Source organism: Ilyonectria robusta (assembly GCF_021365365.1).
Source record: "Ilyonectria robusta strain PMI_751 chromosome Unknown BGZ61scaffold_7, whole genome shotgun sequence".
NCBI classification, from domain to species: domain Eukaryota; kingdom Fungi; phylum Ascomycota; class Sordariomycetes; order Hypocreales; family Nectriaceae; genus Ilyonectria; species Ilyonectria robusta.
The window spans coordinates 930,838-949,842 of NW_025764441.1; the positions used below are offsets into that span (position 1 = coordinate 930,838).

A 19,005-nucleotide genomic window follows, 5' to 3' on the forward strand; every position below is an offset into this window, starting at 1 on the left:
ATCCCAAAGCGGTCCTCTGGGGAGGAGTGGAGATGGAAAAAAAGCTGGGGCGGATGTCACAGAAGGTTCCAGCTTCGCCGGCCACCCAGCCAGCGCAAAATCAAGCACTGCAAAATAGCTGAGCAAGGCTGCGAAACAACCGAGTCCCTGCCTGCCTCAATCAATCAATCCATCACGTCTAGCCAAGCCGCCCCCCCGACCTACCGAATCCAGACGCCGTGCTCCCGTATGCGACAGCGCTAGGTCGGCAGGCCACTAACAACCAGCAGCCAGCCACTGAACAAGGCCCCTCCAGCACCCATCGTATCTGCTAGCAGCCGCTGGCTGGCCTCGAAACGGCCTGGGGATTGATTACGAATCCCAGCAAGACGAAGCTGACGGAACCAGGCAGCATCTTCCACATCGTCCACCTCAGCATCTCTCTAAACATGAGACCAACCACAAACATAATTGGCTCCCGGACATTAATGCCACAGAGCTGGGACACGAGCCACGTCCAAGCCCATGCAGCTCACTCACGGCCCGCCGGTCCACACACAGAAGCACACGCCTCGACGCAGCTAAGACCAAGTACAACCTCTCACGACACCGCGACGTCATCCCTCCCGTGCCCATACGCAGTCATCCCAAGTCATGACAACAACAACGCCCACACACCAAATGCAGCCACGCGCGCACACCCGCGAATCCCGGCCTTCCGTCCCGCCCATCTTCAGTGGCTTTTCATGCCTGCCGTAACATATCCTGCCTCGCTTTGGCGCTGGCCACTGAGGAACCAGCCGAAACTCATCACATGAGGGGGTGACCGACCCCCCGCTGCTCCCGCTCATGACGCCCTTGCCAGCTGAGATGGCGCATGAACATTCCATATCACCCCCCATGCCTACTGGCCAATAGTGCACTTATCGCGGCTAGCTCGGTGTCTATGTTTAGTGGCATTGCTCGATACGATCATGTCTTGCCTCGTAGAGACGACACAGCATAATGCGAGTGGCTGGGAATGTCGTTGGAAGTCATCAACACCAGCACATCATCACACTCGCAATGTATTCATCACCTCATATCCTATCAGAAATGTATTGCTTCATATATGCGTCCTTGTTGCTAATAACAAATGTGTAGTATATACGCCACGCTAGATCTGCGCTTCCTGCTTCTCCTCTCGCCGTTTATTCTACTATACAAGACGACGCAACCATTCCATAGATTGCAAACATCAAATCAAACCCTCTTGTTTTTGTCTCCCTCTCATGATATCGCATGGTCCTTGTTTCAACCGCAATCGCGATAGAAAGCAGAGAGCATTCCAAAAGCAAAAACATCCTGTAAAACGCCAGTTATCCATATCCTGCCCAAGCCATGGCGTTGCCTGCCAGTCCCGATGCAAGTATGCTTCATATGCTTTGCTGTTTCGCTTCGTCGAGATGCATTGTCCAAAAATCATGCATCGTCATCATTGATGCTGTCTCAGCAACGAGGCTGCTGGAGGCTCCCACTTCTCATCCTGCCGCTCGGGGCACTGGGTCCTCGGTCGTTCATTCTCGTCACCCACTCCAGTATCGTCTCATAGCAGAGCACAAACTGTCGGAGGCTTTGCACCATGCTCAGTCGCTGCTCTCTGAAATCCTCCACCGTCCTCTCGATGAGGTCCACGTTTTCATCGTGCACCCAGCTAGTGTCCAGTGGCATTGCGCCCCGTGACATTCGCTTCTCGTTGCTCAGTCTCTGTCCTGCCGTGTCAAAGTGCATCCTCTTATGCATTCTCGGTGACACATCGCCTCCATTACCTCCCATGGACACGTCTGCTTCAACCTCCCGACCCCTAGAAGCAGCAGCCTTGGCCTGGCGCTGGCGTTTCATCATGTCAATCACACTGTCAACGGTGCAGAATGCTCCTGTGCGGCCGCAACCCGCAGAGCAATGAACCAGCATCGGCCGAGCACGAGCATCCAGCTCGGGTTCGTCGTACCAAGTGATTGGGGCATGCTCCACAGATGACATCTTGGATCCCACTGACGTCTCGATCGGGAGAGCAGATCGCTGCATCACGTTGGCCAGTTCCACCAGTGCCAAAAGATGTGATGGCTGGGCCGGGGTTCCAAAGTCGGGCCACGACGGGAAGTGCAGGTGTGTAATCTCTCGGATAGGGTCAAAGGGGTGTGAGGCGTGTGACAGGGCAAACTTTCGCACAATCACGTATGGAATGTCGGCCTGGTTCTGCATCGGCTTCGGGGTCGGGACTGATTCCAGCGTAGTTGTCGTGTTTGCACGTCTCCGGCCATATTCTCCGCCTGTGGCTGGCGAGGGTGCATGCGAATCAGATCTGTGCTTGTCGATGTCCAGCGATACCTTCTTCTCGGAGAGCGGCTTCAATCTGATGGCGCCAAAATCCCTTGCCTTCCAGTAAGGGTGGCACTTGAGCTGCCCGCCTTCGGATTCAGCAGTCAACATGACAATAACGCGGACGTCCTGCTCCCAGATGACAGACCAAAAGTCCTACAAAAGTCAGTTTCATCCTCATAGGTCACGTAATCTCAACTCACCTCGAACGTCGCTGGGAGAGGACCCTGGGTAGCAATGTACCGCTTGTTGCTCCTCGAGGCCTTGAGATGGCTGGCATTGACGTAGTCGCACGACCCGGTTGGCTTCTCCTGTAACTTGACTCGTGCATGCTCAAAAGGAAGGATATCCTTGTATCGGTTCTTGACACCCTTCTCAACACCACAGAGTTGAATTTGGTTTTGCTTGCCACTGTTGCAGGGATTAAAGGCAGAATAGGCCGCCTTCATTCGAGACTGTTCATCCACTTCGATATGCAGGAACTTGTCCGAAACCTTCTTTCCATGGTCAGGCTCGGCCGCCGCTTCGCGAAGCCATCTAGGCAGCGATGGGGACTCGAGGGCTGAAGGTCTCGACACATCCAACTGGCCAACACCATCCGCCAAGTCCATGTTCTGTCGGATGTTGGAAAAGAAGGGGTTCGGGTCTTTGTTAGCTGTGGGGAGCATTACACCTCCAATGACTGGGGCAAATCCTCCGCCTCCGCATGGTCGTCCCGAGCTGTCGACTGTCGACTGGCTATCAACAAGGTCCGAAAACTCCTGCTGAAAGGAATTGAAACCTCCTCGAAGAATGCAGGTGGTCCCGGCGTAACCTTCGTTGGTAAACTTCTTGATCATGTTCTGAGCGGTCACTGCGTCACGCTTGTCCGAAGAGTGTGCGTCATAGACAACAATCGAGTCCATTTCTCGCCACCTGGCGAACCTTTCCGAATCGGGTCCTTTTTGGAAGGTCTGCTGGAGCTTTTGGATGTTAAAGGTAGCCCGCTTGAGGAGGGTTGTGGGGATGCACAGGTTAAGCGCCCCTTCGATCCTCGCGTTTGCAAAGTTTTGCGATGATCGGATGTCAAGGATGAGTAGTCGATCCTTGGCGCCATTCCGAATCATGTCTCGCAGTTGCAGGCCTGTAATCATAGCTGGCTGGTCAATCTCGAGTGACGTAGGCACTGTCTCGGCGCGTTTCAAACCTCCGAAACTGGGCGAGGGAGGATCAATCTTGTGCTCCATGACGGACAATCGAGGATCTCGATCCTCAGAACGTGTCAAACTCGTTCGCTGGGGAGGGAGATCTATAAAAGACGGGGGCTCGAATCGCAACGAATTGGTGGTTGGTGGAGGCTGAATGGACGATTCGGAATTGCGTTTCGAATCCGAAGACACATAGGCCGAATCGTGCGTGCCTTCCATGTCAATATCCATTTTGCTCATAGGTCGTTCTTTGGCAGAGTTCAGGGCGCGGCTGAAGGGGGACTCGGTGGTTGTCTCGCTCGAGAGGGTATGCCATCTGGGCGGTGGTCGTGGTCGAAGAGGACTCATGGCAGCTGTGGGTGCGTAGTGGCCAGTCGAGAGCGCAAACGACTTGCCCCTGTTCAAATCGGCCTGTCTCTTGAAAGCCTCGAACTCGGGGTTCGCATCGAGTGGAACCTGCTTGGGGATGGCGGTGCCAAACGACTTGACTGAAGAAGACGGACTCCAGTTGTCTCTAGGCAGGCCAGAGGAGACGTCGCGGGGATCATTATTGTTCGTTTCAACGATGAGGCCAAAGTAGTTCGGGCTCGGAGCTCTAGCATCAGGGACGACGCGCGGAGAGAGCTTCGGGGGAAGCGACTGGCCTACGGAGTAGGGCATGCGAGGCGAGGCGACAGGTGTCGATGTTTTGGGTTGTTTGGAGGCTCGCAAAGACTGAGAATGGGAGTGCGAGTGCGAATGGGTATGATGAGGATGGGATTGAGCAGCTGGAGTAGTAGAAAGCCTCGCGGGCGTTTTCATGGTATAATGGATAGGCGTCCTGTCGCCAGTTCTCGAGTCATGCATGGCGGTGATGGCGGAGTCGAAATCGACGTCATCTGAATCGGCCAAGTACGGGTATGGGAGACTGGCTCATAGGGCCATGGCGACGAGACAAGGGCGGCTTACGAAGGAATGGGGGAAATATTAGATCCAAAGGTCCGGTGAGGTCAGTGGGAGAAGTCTGAGGCAAGGAGCCGTCAACCAAGGGTTGAGGAGAAGATGGAGACGAGAGATGGGAGATGGGGAGTAATGGGATGTGGGTGAAGAAAGTAGCCGGTGGTGGGGTCTTGAGTGCCTGGAAGAGCCTTGGAACAGGCGAGCGAAGGGGGGTTTCCAGTGGGAGGGGGGGTATTAATGGGGGGCGTTAGGGAGTTGAGTAAAGGGGCTGTGTACCAGGGGAGCCGGGGAGTGAGCGACGGTGCCGAATTAGAGCAGTGACGTGACAGACGGTGATGGTGACGGGGTGTTGGAGGTGGTGGACGGGGCGGGCGGGACGGGCGAGTGAGTTGCTAGACGGGTCTAGAAGCCGCCCAGGTAAAGATGATGGTGGTGGCCAAGGCGAATTGCGATTATTAAGGCGATACGATGAACGATGACTGATGCGCGCAGGCACCGGAGCCGTAGGAGGCACCGGAGCCGTGAGGCAGGGTGTCAGATGCCCCGTTGGAAGATGCCGATGGCGGGTCGACGTGAGGGCGAGGCGATGCCGCGATGGTAATAGCGAAGTGCCGCGATGGCAATAGCGAGACCGCGATGGTGGCGTCTGACGGCCGATGACGCGGGTGGAGACTCGGTGACGAGAGCGCGCTCGTGAAAAAAGAAAAAAAAGCCAACTATTTCTTTCCAATGCGCGCAGCACGATTCTGTTGGTAACCAGAGCGAGCGAGGACCTAGAAAAGAATAATAGAGTGCCAGAATACGTCGTCGACAGAAGATGTTCAACCTTCAACCCAGTTCAGGCAGGAGGACCGGGGAGGCCAACGTAAAGTTAAATTGGGCCAGCGTCTTGCTTGCTCATCAATGAAGACAATGACACCAGGACAAAAGGGGACGAACGGAAGAACGAGGGTGCGAAGACGGTGAGGGCGTGCAACGGGTATGACGAGAAAGGGGGCGTGCCGAGTGTCTCGTCGTGTGTGTGTGGAGGCTGCGCCGAAAAGAAACAGCAGCGTGGGAGAGAAAATGGGCATGCGTGAGTGCGTGCGTGGGCGACGGGTCCAAGGGCCTGGTGGGCACGTTGGGTCCAAAACGAGTCGCTCCGAGACCGTTCCTGGGGCACTCACTGGTCTGCTGAACCTTGCTCCCAGGGATGCGATTTGAGTTGCTTCCGTCGCAATCCATACGACACGTCTTCCGTCCTCCCGTTCTGCCTTCGAGATTGGCAGCTAGATACGGAGCGAGCCTAAGTGCAAGTCAAAGCCCAGGGCTTCTTCATCCAGGTCGGGAATTAGCGGGGCGCGGGGGTGGAAGGATGATGGATCAAACAACGTCCATGTCGAGAGCCATGCCGAGAACGCCTCGCCATCAGGATCTGGCGTGGGATTGATTGTTTCTCGTCTGATGACGCAGCAAATTCCGGGAGGCTCTGTTACTTGTGTTACGCATCATCCATCCCCCTTCTCCTTCTCCCCTCTGCGGACATGATTACAATCCAGCACGGGCCGTTGTTTTACGAAAATTCAGGACACCTGCATATCCGTTCTCGTCAGCGAGCCGCTTGTCTCAAGCCACCCGGAGATTCTGCCCGCCGGGTGATGGGCGGTGGCGTGCTGTCGGATCTTTTTCTCTGGGCTCTTCTGCCCGGGTGTCTGGGTCTGGGGGGCCATCATGCCGCCGTAACCAACGGTTCCCCGGTGAGGACGGTAGCCTGTAGGACGGTCGCCTGGCACCCGGGCCTTGGAAGCTGGCAGCGTGGAATGGGGTGATGAGGCTGCTTGTGTTTGGTCGTGCTTGGTCGTGTGCAGTAATGATCGTCATCGACATGGTCACTCACGCACAGTCGGGACCGGGCCGGGGGGTGGCAGCAAGCAACCAAGCTGGGGGTGTCGAGGGGGAAGCCCGAAAAAGAAAAAACGTGAGACAGCTGAAGGTGTGTGAGGTTTGTAAAGGGACCGCGCAACCGTCGGGGCCTCAAAAGGGACCAGTTCGCGCTCATAGCACCTCGCGCTGTTCCCCTGGTTCCCTCGCTTGGCTATCGTTGGAGGAGATGCGGTGTAACGCGCACGAGGTAGGTGTCCGGATAACTAGGTAGCAAAACGAGCGTCACGTTGTGGGCGAGAACGTGATGGATGGCAGCTGGAGGGTGGTTCAGAGTTGTTCCCCCCTCACTTATCCCCCGCTTCGTTCTCTTTGCATGTCCCCTCGCCTTTTTATTTCCGTTTCCGTTCGGGAGCGCATGTCACAGAGCATGCAAGTCTATAGTTATCATCTCTCACAAAGAACCGTGGTGGTTTGTGGTTTGTGGTTTGCTGTCTCATCGTCGTCCCCACGCCGCGCACCCAGTCATGCTACGGGGTACGTACTGCTATGGCACGAACCGGCATCCCTCTGGAGCGCCCCCTCGTGGGACCGCCAATCTTCCAGCAACGCGACCCCCCGGCTCCCTGCAGCAAGACACACAAGACATGCCTAGATCCCTGCAACCGCGGACTGCTTTGAGGGCTGGGCTGGGCTGGGCTGGGTTTGGGGCCATCCACCATCGTCATTGAGGCGTCAAGGGTCCACCGTCGAGGGAACAGAAACCCCGTGGCCCTGGTCCGGTCTTCGCTTTCTCGCTGGGCTGGGCCCTGTAGCTGCGAGGCACCTCGCTCTGAAGCCTCTCCGCGGCCAACCAGAGACACGGGTGGCGCCCTCACCAACGTCACCGGCCCGCAGCTTGCCATCTCCACCACCCACCCACACAGTTGCAGTGAGTGAGTATTCATCGAGTGGTACGGCTTTGGACTTTGACCTTTGACCCCCAAATGACGCCGTGGTCCTCCGTCTTGTCCTCTGTCCGTCCTCCCTCCGTCGTGAGCCTCTCTCCGTTGTCTCCCAATCTCCGCAGTCTCCGTTGCATCTGCGTCAATACGGATGGGAGGGAGACTCCCCATCTGCGCATTCTTCCCTCCTTCCCCTCTTCACCCCACCCCCACCACCATTCATGGAATCATCACTCATCCATCACGCCTCCGTCACTCATCCCCCGACAATCCCCCGACCACATCTCTCCTATCTGCATCCTGCACCGCCCGGGATTCCGGAGTACAGCGTATCCCCGGACCCGACATCCCGGACAGTCTAGAACGGAGAAGCTTTTTCCCCCATGGCCCATAATCCAAGCCCATGACGGACGGACAGGAGCTTCGTCTGGCGCTTCCTCTGACGCTTCGTCTGGCCGCCAAAATTGAGGCTGTGGAGGCAATATGTAACGGATGACACTACGCCAGAGGTTTGGTGCAACTCAGCCCGGGCCATGGGGGCGCGCGGCATGACGTAGCAGCTGAGACTTTGGTAATCTTGCAACCGACTTTGGCTCGGGAGGCGTTCCCCACTGTAACCCTGCAAAACCACAGACCACTCGCCGACTCAAACAGTCTGCAATTCCTCCTGCTTCGATAGTCGCAGTCTGTTAAGGAATGGAGTAATCGAGGGACTCCAGCAATGTCTCTGGCGTGATGTTGGGGTGGCTATCTTCTGATCCTTGCCAATCCTGTGAGGCGCTTCCAGGCTCTGCCAGGCACTGCATCATTAAACTGCTGAGCTCCATCGTTAAACCCCAGGAGAACCCACCGTGCTACATAGTAGCCCTGCGAGTCCTTCTGAAGCACAACAAGTTACGGCCCCGGGTCCCCCATGTCCAGTGTTCAATGCCGAGTGAAACTCAATCGCCAGAATGCCAGGGAAGAGTGGAGTGGATTTGCCAAGAATCCAATAGCCCGGGCATGTCGATTCACGCAACGTTCTGCAGAGTCTCGGCTACCAAATTGGCAATTATTAATCTACAGTGTACAAAGTACGTACTGTACATAGTAGATGCCAGTAAACTTTCGGCCTTGACCAGGATTATCTGCTGACAGTCGCCGGCTTCGCGAATGGCAGAAGAGAGGGAGGGAGACATATTCCGAAGGCAAACCAACCCGAGGTTTTCTGGGGACAATGAGAATCAGACAATCATAATCAGACAATCGTACGGGTAGGCGGGCAGATAGAACAGCCACCTGGTCGCATTCTTATTGCTTACTACATCATGTACTCCCGCATCTTATGGTCGCAAATTGTCCTTCCAAACTCGGACGCCCCGTGACACGCACGCATCCCTCCCAACCTCGCACTCGCAGCTTTATTAAGCACCTCTCGGGATTTCCACGCCACATCCAGAACTTCCAAATGCTTTGCCGTTTTATGATTTGGCCTTCTGCCACCATCGCTCCGTTCTTCCGCCATTCCGTCCCACCGTCCCACCGTCCCAGCAACGGTCCCGAATCAAGTTCCCGATCGGTGTATGCGTATCCATACAACATCAAGCGCTCTTCCCTGGGCTACCCACACACCCTCTCACCATCACCATCCGTCAACCCATCGAACGGCCTGGACCCTGAGATCGTCCCCGTTGACCTGATCATGACATAGCTCACCGTTCTGGGGTTGCACGCGCGTAACCGTTTCCCCGAACCAGCAGGGTGAGGAGCCTAGTTACTACGCAGTAAGACCTAGGATGCTGTGTGGATCAACGAATGAGCCCTCTCGGCCATCCCTGGCCTTCAACCAGTGTTCAGCTCCGGCTTCGCTTGAAACTTAATCGATCAAGGACTACCAACCGCCTTGCCGGCAATGAAAACAGCGCTACACACACGTCAAGAGTCGAGACATTAATAATTGTCGTGGAACCTTGGTGGGGACTGGCACAAGATGGCTGGCCACCAACCAACCTAGGCACCCCAAAGCTGCCGCTAAACTTTGCGCTCGCATCAGTCCCCTTGACTCCTTACCGCCAGTTCGATTGTGTCGAATCCAACTAACAATTATTTACGGTTAGCCTTTGGAGGACCCGTTGCCACAAGAAGGTGCCGCGCACCCCCTTTGCTCTGAAGTATGTATGTCTTGAACTCCAACCCTAGCCTCCAAAGTCCCAGCAGGGCGGTCCGTTGAGGATCGGGGGGGGCATGAGGCACGAGGCACGAGACACGAGGCGACAGGGAAAGCAGGTCGAGCCCAGGTCAAGGCATCCTTACCGTGCGCGTGAATGATTGTCGCCATCCTTTTGGCCATCGTCTTGTCGCCATCGCTATGTGCAACGCAACCGGCCGGATCGTCTTGTTCATCTCCGAAATCCCCGCGACGAAGGATTTAGACCCATGACATACCTCTACGTACTAACTTACGTATAGTACGTACCGAACTCAGGGATCGAGACCACCTCCGGGTGCATCTCTGTGTCGCCTCCAGCCTCAATGACGTGTGTTGGACCGTTCTAGACGCTGACGATCGCCATCTCATCGAGCCAGCACACTATCAAGCGCGATCCGAAGGCATCGCCTCATCTGCTCTCTGAGCCATGCTGCCTGCGCCCCTCTGAACGTCAACGTCAACCATGGTCGCCAAAGCATCATAGCTCAGACATCAAAGCTTAGACGCAAGGCTCAAGGCTGTCGCCCGCGCCCGAACTGCCTAGCCATGCATACATTTTGCTAGCTGACGCCTAGCCACGTCGTCGGCCTCATGACGAGGGTGTGGCCTCCCGTCCAAAGGCGCGCACCCCTAACCATAGAAATATCCCCTATTCAGTAAGATGGCAGAAGAAGGCGTGGAAGTCGGAAATGTCCTCGGGATTCCTGTGGACCCTTGTGTCCACTGCGGCGTCGGGCTGAGGCCCACCTCCGGAAACCCGAGGGCTTCCCCGTCCTTTGCAGCCCCTGTTCGGCATGAGATTGTCTCGACGACCATTCTCGGCGGTGAACAAGCCTTGATTTCGTGTGGGGAATGACAAACTGTCGGGTCTGATGCCTGTTGCCGGGCACAGACGTTCAGCACCTTGCTCGAGATAGGAAATCATACGACCAGCCTCACCGATACAATGAGACCATCCCAGCTCTGTTCGGCGCCAACTTCGGCGTGTGGTGTCCCTGTTTGCCGACCTAGAGACATTTGGCCGAGACTGGTCGACAACTCACCTTTCGAGACAGGACAAGCCGATCACAGGCAACTTGAGATCCGTTTGTGTCCACCGCCAATTCACCCACAGGGAGCTCTTCGAGGTGCGGGTTGCGCGGGCTGGGCCGAGAAGCTGCCAAAGTATGTTTCACACGTCCCGCTATCCAAAGGCTTTCTCAAAGTTTTTGATCCACGCCAGCCCGCTGTGAACGAACCATATAATGTAGTTGGTCACAAGGCAGTTCTCCCTCAGTCGAGAGTTGCCTCAGTCGTCAAAACTTAAGGCGCCATCGTTTGAACCGCGATCAACCCAGCAAATGATGACATTAACAGTAGATGCCAGTCTCGGCCAATACATCTGCCCATAACTGGGCGTACTCCGGAGAGATGATAACACTCCGGTGCACCTCCAGTAAACTATCATGACAATGGAAGTCTCCTGTAACGGTCTAGAACAGCTTGTTCCTGGCAATGCCCCATAGTCTCCATTTCAAACACCATTCTGCCAGCCCGTCCGGCAAAACTTGCCGGTGCACGCCCACGTCCTGGGTGCTCAGCGTCCCAGGAGTTCGGTGCGCAAGACGAGTCCGGAGCCGTCTGGCGGGAGGAATGCGGGACGGCCTAGCGCGCCGGCAATAACACATATGACTCGTCGGTTTACGGCTTCGCGAACGGCAAGATCCAGGATGGGGCCGACGGGATGACCGGTGCTTCTCAGGAGCGCGCGCAGACTATGGAATGGGAAAACCTCTTCATCTGGGGATTTCCACTCACTGTTGCTACGGCGCTGGGACCGTCAGGGCCGCCATGCCAAGAGTCGAAGTAGAGCCCGTTTCAAGGTATGCCGCCGCGTCTGAACTAGTCTGGTCTGGCCAGCGGTGGAAATCAACGATTTTGAGTCATGGAACTGGCTGGATGGATCTTGGTATGTCACTCTTCTGCTAGTTCGCCACAGATCCAACGCTCTGAGTAATGCGACGGGACTCTGTGTCATGTTGTGTAGTTGTAGACAACTTCTTCATCTTCTGGCTGATGGTGATGGCCACAATGAGAACTGAAAGTCGTATGTCAGCTTCTCTGATCAACATTCCAACATGACATTACAGCCCACAAGGGTCAAATATACGCATATATGACATTAGACCCTGCCTACCTTGAGTCCAGGCAAGCAATATTTGTGTTTATAGACTTATTCAATACCATCAGATAGACCAAAACGATACGATAGTTGTAAACAATAGGCACACTTGCCCACGTCCAGTGCCGGGAGATACAGTAACTCGCCAATATGCCTTGCGGCGAGCCCTCGATTCAACCCTTCCGTCTTCAATCATTTAGTAAATGATACATAAAAGAAAACAAGTGCAAACCCCGGATTGGTAGGCAGTATGAACGAACTGTCCACTGTCGAGCCATCTGACCAGTTTGGGAGGAAGATGTAGGTTAAAATAAGAAACAATATCCAAGTCCATTTTGTACTTGGCAAACACTTCATCGGGGAATGGTGTCATATCTTCTCGTACACCCTTACGCCTGGCTTCCGTACACTGTAATTAACAATCACCTTAAATCGGGAACACAGCTACTTGTGCATGTCAGACATGACACAAGGTTTGGATGCTGGATCTTTCGCCCAGGAATCAGGAAGGTTGGAAACATATTCTAGTCAGTAGGGATCGAAGCACCAAGTGAGGTTGGCCGGTTTCAATAGACATGGTTGGTTTCAAGACAGTGTTGAAGGGGCTGTGTTAGTTGCAAGTCGAGAAGCTACCCGGCAGCAACTCTCAGATTGCAGAGTGAACAAGAACAGAAACTCAAGAGGAATCACCTAACAAACACACAACCGATGGAACCAAAAAGTACCCCAATACGAGGAACTTTGCCCGAATATTGGTACAATTTACTATCCTTACAACTCCTCTTCCGCTATCCCAGCCCTTCTATGAAAACCCGAGCCCTCCGCTCGTGAGCACCGGGGGCCGCAGCAACAAGAAAGACAAAGTCGTGTTTCGCATCGTGTCTACCCATTTACTTCCACAGCTTGCCGAGCGCCACCTCCTTGTCGTCGTGCTTGTTGAGAATCTTGGCCGTGGCGAGCTCAAAGTCCTCTTGGGTGACGTGGACTCTCCGCTCACGCAGAGCGTACATACCAGCCTCTGTACACACACCCTTGAGCTCGGCACCGGAGCATCCGTTCATCTTCTCGGCAATCTTGGTCAGGTTGATGCCACGGGTGAGGTTCATTTTGCGGCTGTGGATGCGGAGAATGTCGGCTCGGGCCTCGACGCTGGGCGGGGGAAACTCGATCTTGCGGTCGATACGGCCAGGTCGCAACAAGGCGGGGTCGAGGATGTCGAGACGATTCGTGGCCATGATGACCTTGATGTTCTTGGTGGGCTCGAAGCCGTCGAGCTGGTTCAGCAACTCGAGCATGGTTCGTTGCACTTCTGAGTCGCCACCAGAAGAGCCCTCGACTCGTGAGGAACCAATACTGTCGATCTCATCCATGAAGATGATGGAGGGCGCGTGCTCTCGGGCCATGACGAAAAGCTCTCGCACCATTCGGCTACCCTCACCAATGTACTTCTGCACCAACTCGGATCCCGACACTCGGATGAATTTACAGGCAGTGTGGTGGGCAACAGCTCGCGCCAGGAGGGTCTTTCCGGTACCGGGGGGGCCATACAGCAGGACACCCTTAGGTTGTGCGATACCAAGCGACTCGAAAAGCTCGGGGTGCTTGAGACCAAGCTCGATGACTTCCTTGATTTCCTTGATCTGCTGATCCAGACCACCAATCATGTCGTATGTGCTGTCGGGGACCTTCTCCACCATCATGAGGGAGACGAGGGGGTCGACGGATGAGGGGAGCATCTTCTCGAGCTTGTAGCTGTCGGACAGGAGGGTAACTCGCTTTCCGGGGGTGAGCTTAGCAATGTCGACGCTGTCGGACACATCGACGACTTGGGGGTATTAGAATGAAGCAATGGGATGGATTGCAGGGGTGTAGTCGACGCACCATATTTGCCTTCTGGGTGCACCTTGACGAGGATCTTCTTGGTGCTCATGACCTTGACGACCTCACCGACATAGGAGCCAGGCTGTTGCAGCAGGCCGAGCTCTTCTCGCAAGAGTCGCACGCGGGAGTTGTAGTCGTTGCGCTGGGCTTCGAGTCGGCGGAGAGCGGCTTGACCCTTGAGGATCTCGAGTTTCATCGCCTCGATCTTGTTGTGGTAGTACTCGTCGAGCGCCATCTTGGGCGGAGCTCCCGTCGGGGGTCGAAGGGAGAGGGAGATGTGATGTTGGGGATTCGACAGAAGAGGATCGGGATCGTGTGCGACTGGGCGCGGGGCGAGAGGCGGGAGACGGGAGACGGAGTGAGGAATTGGTGATGGTGGAGGGTCGATTTGTTTGGTGGATGGGGTTGCGATGAGGTTGGAGCTTGATGACAAGGCTACAGCTTGTATCGTCAGCCGCAGGCAAAGCGCACAGACCAATCTATGGGCAACGGATTTGGGAGGGATGTCGGAGAGTTGTTTCGCCGGGCTCCGACGAGGGCTCGAGGAATTGTGCATGCTGGGTCTAGGGTAGGTGACGATGCAGTGTCACATCATGGCCCTGCACCGCTCCACACTGCACTACCACTGCACCCACCACTGCATGGCAGAACCGCGTCACTGAACATGTCCGGGTCTGGAGAAGTGGGCCGCCACCGCCGAAGGAAGCGAGACATTCATAATGGATCATACTTTGAGCAGTCACTGCTATGCTGGCTGGGGATGATACACAAGCCAACACAATCCACAACGTCGTTCTTGACACCAAATGACGTTATCTGATCCAAGCGTCAGAGCACGCGCAAAAAGCGGCACAGGGCACTAAGCGAGCAGGGTAGTGATGCATTTGCACAGAGGTACAGGTACAAACTCTTTACCAAAAGCTCAGTTGAACTAATGTACAGAGCATGCGTACTACTAAAAGCGTTTATTAAGTAAGACGTCATCGAAGTCAATAAAGGAAATAAATAATGATCGTCACAAGGGATGAATATGAATTGCTCTTCAAAGTTTTGTTCCCTAAACTACTTTGTTTGATTAGGTGTTATCATGGACAATAATCAATGCTACAGAGGACAGGAGCGAGTAACTCAGGTGTGTGCAAATAACCTTGCTCGCAGGGGTCACGAGCTGCTGGAGCTTGCGCAAGGGTGGATCCTAGAGATAGCATCCCCCAGTCAAGCATGGCCGGTTACTACGTGCCGTGGCTTGCGTGCTACCACCAAACGGCTGCCACTTCGCCACTGTGCATGTGAGATTGTGCAGTAAACATCGGCGGAGAGTTTGGCAGGAGCCGCATCCCCTCTCGGTCTCGACCTCCTGTACCCCGTACCTGCTGTGGACCAGCCGCATCTTATTTTCTCACGCGCCGCCGCCTTCTCTTGTTGGTTTTCAATACCTTCATCAGCTTCGGCCTAGTCGGCGAAAGCAAGCCTTGACGCCCAAGACCAGGACCAAGCCCAAGACCAAGACAGACCAAGCCCACTTCAAATCTCAATCAAAAACAACGGCCCGTTTCCCCAGCTCGGCTCCAGCTCCTCCAGCTCCTCCAACGCCTCCAACGCCAATTCTTCACAGCTTGCATCGTGACGCTGGCATGCTCGACATTCCCTCTCCCATTCGTCGTCATTCACCAAGGTCTAACGGCATCAGCAACGTCTGGGCCTCTTCGTCTACCTCCTCCCCATTTAACCACTCTGCCGTCAATTCTCGTCACTGATTGATTGACTGCTATCGCTCTTCGCCCTTGCACTTCAACCGAGCTCCCTCGGCCATCCGCCATGGATTCATCAAGGCGAGAAAGCTCGGCGACGGCGCGCAATACCAGTGATCCCTCCAGCGCGACTTCGCCCACAGATACCAGGAATCCTGTCAACCGACCCGAGTCCGCTGCGCAAACCGATGACGACGGCCTCTCCGAAAGCTTCCAGTCCACTGATACCGTGCGACGAAGGCCCGAAGGAAACTACGGTAGGTGTAGCCATAAGATTGTACGCGCATCCAGGCTGACATTTTCTACTTGACAGGCTCCATTGGAGGCCCCGCGACCTCTGGCCAGCCCTCCTCCGATTCTCCCCACGAACGCTCCCAAGGTCGAACTTCACAATCTTCTCGCGCCCCAAAAGGCCCTGAACGAGTTCGATCGGTGACCCGACTGCGAAAACCTGGTCTGCCCCGCCGTCCCTCGTCCACAACGCCTCACCGTGGCAGTGTGTTCTCCGCAGACGACGAGCCCCACGAGGTAGAACAAGATGCTTCCGAGCGCCATCAATACGGGACCCGCCGCCGCCCTCCGCTCACTACCCAGCTATCCCGCGTGCATTCGCGTCACGAAGAAGAAGACGATATCGAAGAGGACACCGAAGACACCGAAGAGGCTAGCATTGACGAAACCGACCATGTCGAAGACGAAGAGCTTCCCCTTGAAGATCATGTCGACTGCGACTCCGATGGCGAGGTCAGCGATGCCGAAAGCTTCACGCTTAAAGATCGACAACAGGCCATCAACCAAACGCATCCCTTTGGTATTCGTGTTTGGAAGCCCGCATTGTACAAGAAGGACCGTTCTATCCAAAAGTTTGCCCAAGCAGATATCCACTCGGCCCCCGGTGGGAGAGTGAGCAACTGGTTGCTTGTCTTCAACCTAGTCTGGACCATCCTCTTCGGTTGGTGGATGGCGTCGCTCGCCGCACTCGGCGCAATCACTTGTCTGCTCTTCTCTGCTGCTCCCAGTGGAAAAGAGTACGGAACTGTCCTCTGGGGTCTGGCCAGTTACCTGTTTTACCCCTTTGGCAAGTTTGTGCGCCTCGAGAAGGACGAGGCCTACCTGGATGAGGACCAAGATGAAGGCAGAAGCATCTCCGAATACGAGCAATGGCAGAGCGGAGACCTCGAGTACGGCAGGCTCTTCTTTGGCCCCGACCGCAACCGCTCCATCGTTGGTCGGTCAAGGAGGAGCCTTGATTCAGAGCCCAGCGAGACGGAGAGCCTCCTTGGCCGCGGCAGACGTGGGGAAACTGGCGAACTTCCTCCCAGACTCAAGCGACGTTTATTTGGACGCGGACAGTGGAACATTGGCCGAATTATCTTCTTCGTCTTCTTCTACTTCCTGATCTCGCCCTCCCTCATCCTCGTCTCTGGTATCTGCTGGTTCCTCGTCTTCTGGATCCCCATGGGCAAGACCACCTTCCTCCTCTTTGAGCACCTTAGACGGCACCCTCTGGCCTTGTCATTCGAGTCCGACATTAGGTACGCTCGCATGGAAGATGCTCCAAGCTCATCCATTCTCCTGTGCACCTACCGTGCCGTGGGCTCCAAGTACTGGAAGTACACTGTCGATGGAACCAACATTTTCCTCATCAACCTCATGACTGTGGTCGTCTTTGTCATCTTCGACTGGATTGTTCTTGATGGCATGCTGCACATGGAAAACTACATCACCTCTCCATCCTTCCTTTTCATGGCTGGCCTGCTGTCCATCATTCCTCTGGCCTACTTCATCGGACAGGCTGTTGCGTCCATCTCTGCCCAGTCATCCATGGGCGTTGGTGCTGCGATCAATGCCTTTTTCGCCACGGTTGTAGAAGTCTTCCTCTACTGCGTTGCCTTGACACAGGGCAAGGGACGGCTCGTTGAAGGAAGTATTGTCGGCAGCATCTTTGCGGGTATTCTGTTCTTGCCGGGCATCTCCATGTGCTTCGGTGCTCTCAAGCGAAAGACGCAACGCTTCAACGCCAGATCCGCCGGCGTCACGTCTACCATGCTGCTCTTTGCCGTCGTCGGTGCTTTCGGCCCAACCCTGTTTTACCAGATCTATGGCACTCACGAACTCAACTGCCTGGATTGCGAAGATTTTGGACTTGATCAGAGTGGCCGCGATTGCCGTCGTTGCTACTTCTCCCAGTCTCCTAACCTTGCGGATCGGTTCTACCTGGAAGCCGTACGCCCATACTGTTATATGGCCGCGACTCTGCTGTTCGTGTCCTATATGATCGGTCTCTGGTTCACCCTTCGAACTCATGCTGCTGTGATTTGGAACGCGGAGATTGACGAGAAGCGACACGAAGATCACATGCATGCCTCTAGTATTCGTCCTGTGCAGGCCCACGGCGCTCCTACAGCAGAGACATCCGGATCCGATGTTCGCGATTCTCACCTCTACAAGCGCATTCTGAAGCAAGTCGGTCAAAACGAAGAGTCCCGCCAGAGTGCAACCGTTACGCATGCCACGGCGCCTCACAACGGGGGTCCGACTACCCCCCATGTTGTCCCTCCCAGGTCGAGCGGTGGCGAGTCTGCCCGCTCAGGTCTTCATCTTGGCGGACTGAGTGATGCTGACAACAAGCTCTTGGCTCGAGAGGTGGCTGAGATTACTGCAACTGCCGTTGCCATTGCTTCTCGGGACCGTCATTCCCGTCGCCCGTCCGCCATCCCTGCCACCCCTCGACCTCAGCATCCCACGCGCCAACCTGCCTATGAAGCTGAACCGACAGATGCCCCGGCGACTGAGGCACATGCTCATGGTGGTCATGATGCGCCCAACTGGAGCCGAGCCAAGAGTTCCGTCATCCTGCTCGGCGCGACCCTCCTGTATGCCATTATTGCTGAGATCCTAGTCGACACCGTGGACGTTGTCTTGGAGAATTTCGCTATTGATCAAAAGTTCCTGGGTGTTACTCTGTTCGCCCTGGTCCCCAACACTACCGAGTTTTTGGTAAGATACCTGCCGAACATTTGTGAATCTAAGCTAACTAGTGTAGAACGCCATCTCTTTCGCCATGAACGGAAACATTGCGCTGTCCATGGAAATTGGTTCAGCCTACGCTCTGCAGGTGTGCCTCCTTCAAATCCCCGCGCTGGTCTTTTACTCAGCGTTCTGGCCTGGTGTTCCCACTGGAGCTGAACCCACAAACTACACGTTCTCGCTTCTCTTCCCTCAATGGGATATGGTTACTGTCATCCTGTGCGTCTTCTTGCTTAGCTACATGTACGGCGAAGGAAAGAGCAACTACTTCAAGGGCAGCATTTTGATGTTGACTTACCTGGTGGTTGTCATTGGTTACTACTACAGCGGATACACCACGGACGCGATGGGAATCGAGCGATTTGACATCATGGGCGATGACGGCAAGTACCAGAGCTTCAAGACGATCGGCAGATCGACCAGGGGACCGGCGTTTCAATCGTGATTCGATGATTCAGTTGAGCGGAGGAACTTGAGATTGAAGGAGTGCGTTGTCTGGTTTTTAATATTGCATCACCATACATACTGTCTGTTACAATCGCGCTTGATGAAGGATTGCATGATATTTATCAAGGTTGATATTTCCGATAATTGCTCAGGTGGAGCGAGCACAAAGGGTGGACTGTTTATTACATGTTGATTCACGTATCATTGGCGATGGACGCCATGGGGTTCGGTCGTTTATTAGGTCTGTTTTTAGAGTTGTAATTTCAACTAGCATGTC

The 19,005-nt window shown here is 55.0% G+C and overlaps 4 protein-coding genes across 4 annotated transcripts; 2 read left to right on the plus strand and 2 right to left on the minus strand.

The window, feature by feature from the left end:
- Window positions 1–1,467: 1,467 nt before the first annotated feature.
- Window positions 1,468–4,373, minus strand: BGZ61DRAFT_492874 (uncharacterized protein; the record flags this gene model as incomplete). The annotated part of the gene is made up of 2 exons (XM_046250581.1): window positions 1,468–2,496; window positions 2,544–4,373. The coding sequence occupies 2 exons, from the start codon at window positions 4,371–4,373 to the stop codon at window positions 1,468–1,470; spliced, it is 2,859 nt and encodes a 952-aa protein (XP_046106077.1).
- A 4,126-nt stretch (window positions 4,374–8,499) lies between these two features.
- BGZ61DRAFT_211398 (uncharacterized protein) lies at window positions 8,500–9,031 on the plus strand. Its single transcript, XM_046238016.1, has one exon. It carries the CDS (start codon window positions 8,595–8,597, stop codon window positions 8,958–8,960), a length of 366 nt encoding a protein of 121 aa, XP_046106078.1. The 5' UTR covers window positions 8,500–8,594; the 3' UTR covers window positions 8,961–9,031.
- A 3,091-nt stretch (window positions 9,032–12,122) lies between these two features.
- On the minus strand, window positions 12,123–13,984 carry BGZ61DRAFT_587185 (P-loop containing nucleoside triphosphate hydrolase protein). Its single transcript, XM_046256473.1, has 2 exons — window positions 13,501–13,984; window positions 12,123–13,444 (listed from the first exon to the last, which is right to left on the minus strand). The coding sequence occupies exons 1-2, from the start codon at window positions 13,733–13,735 to the stop codon at window positions 12,510–12,512; spliced, it is 1,170 nt and encodes a 389-aa protein (XP_046106079.1). The 5' UTR covers window positions 13,736–13,984; the 3' UTR covers window positions 12,123–12,509.
- Window positions 13,985–15,318: 1,334 nt separating this feature from the next.
- BGZ61DRAFT_349167 (Sodium/calcium exchanger protein-domain-containing protein) lies at window positions 15,319–18,726 on the plus strand (the record flags this gene model as incomplete). Its single annotated transcript, XM_046240123.1, has 3 exons — window positions 15,319–15,508; window positions 15,565–18,251; window positions 18,298–18,726. The coding sequence occupies 3 exons, from the start codon at window positions 15,319–15,321 to the stop codon at window positions 18,724–18,726; spliced, it is 3,306 nt and encodes a 1,101-aa protein (XP_046106080.1).
- Between the last annotated feature and the right edge of the window lie 279 nt (window positions 18,727–19,005).

What these genes read in the sequence shown, in the direction of transcription:
- BGZ61DRAFT_211398 (XM_046238016.1), top strand. Translation starts at nt 8,595, where the DNA reads ATGGTCGCAAATTGTCCTTCCAAACTCGGACGCCCCGTGACACGCACG.
- BGZ61DRAFT_587185 (XM_046256473.1), bottom strand. Translation starts at nt 13,735, where the DNA reads ATGGCGCTCGACGAGTACTACCACAACAAGATCGAGGCGATGAAACTC. An exon ending in GCACCCAGAAGGCAAATATG is followed by an intron (nt 13,445 to 13,500) that starts GTGCGTCGACTA and finishes AATACCCCCAAG; the next exon opens with TCGTCGATGTGTCCGACAGC.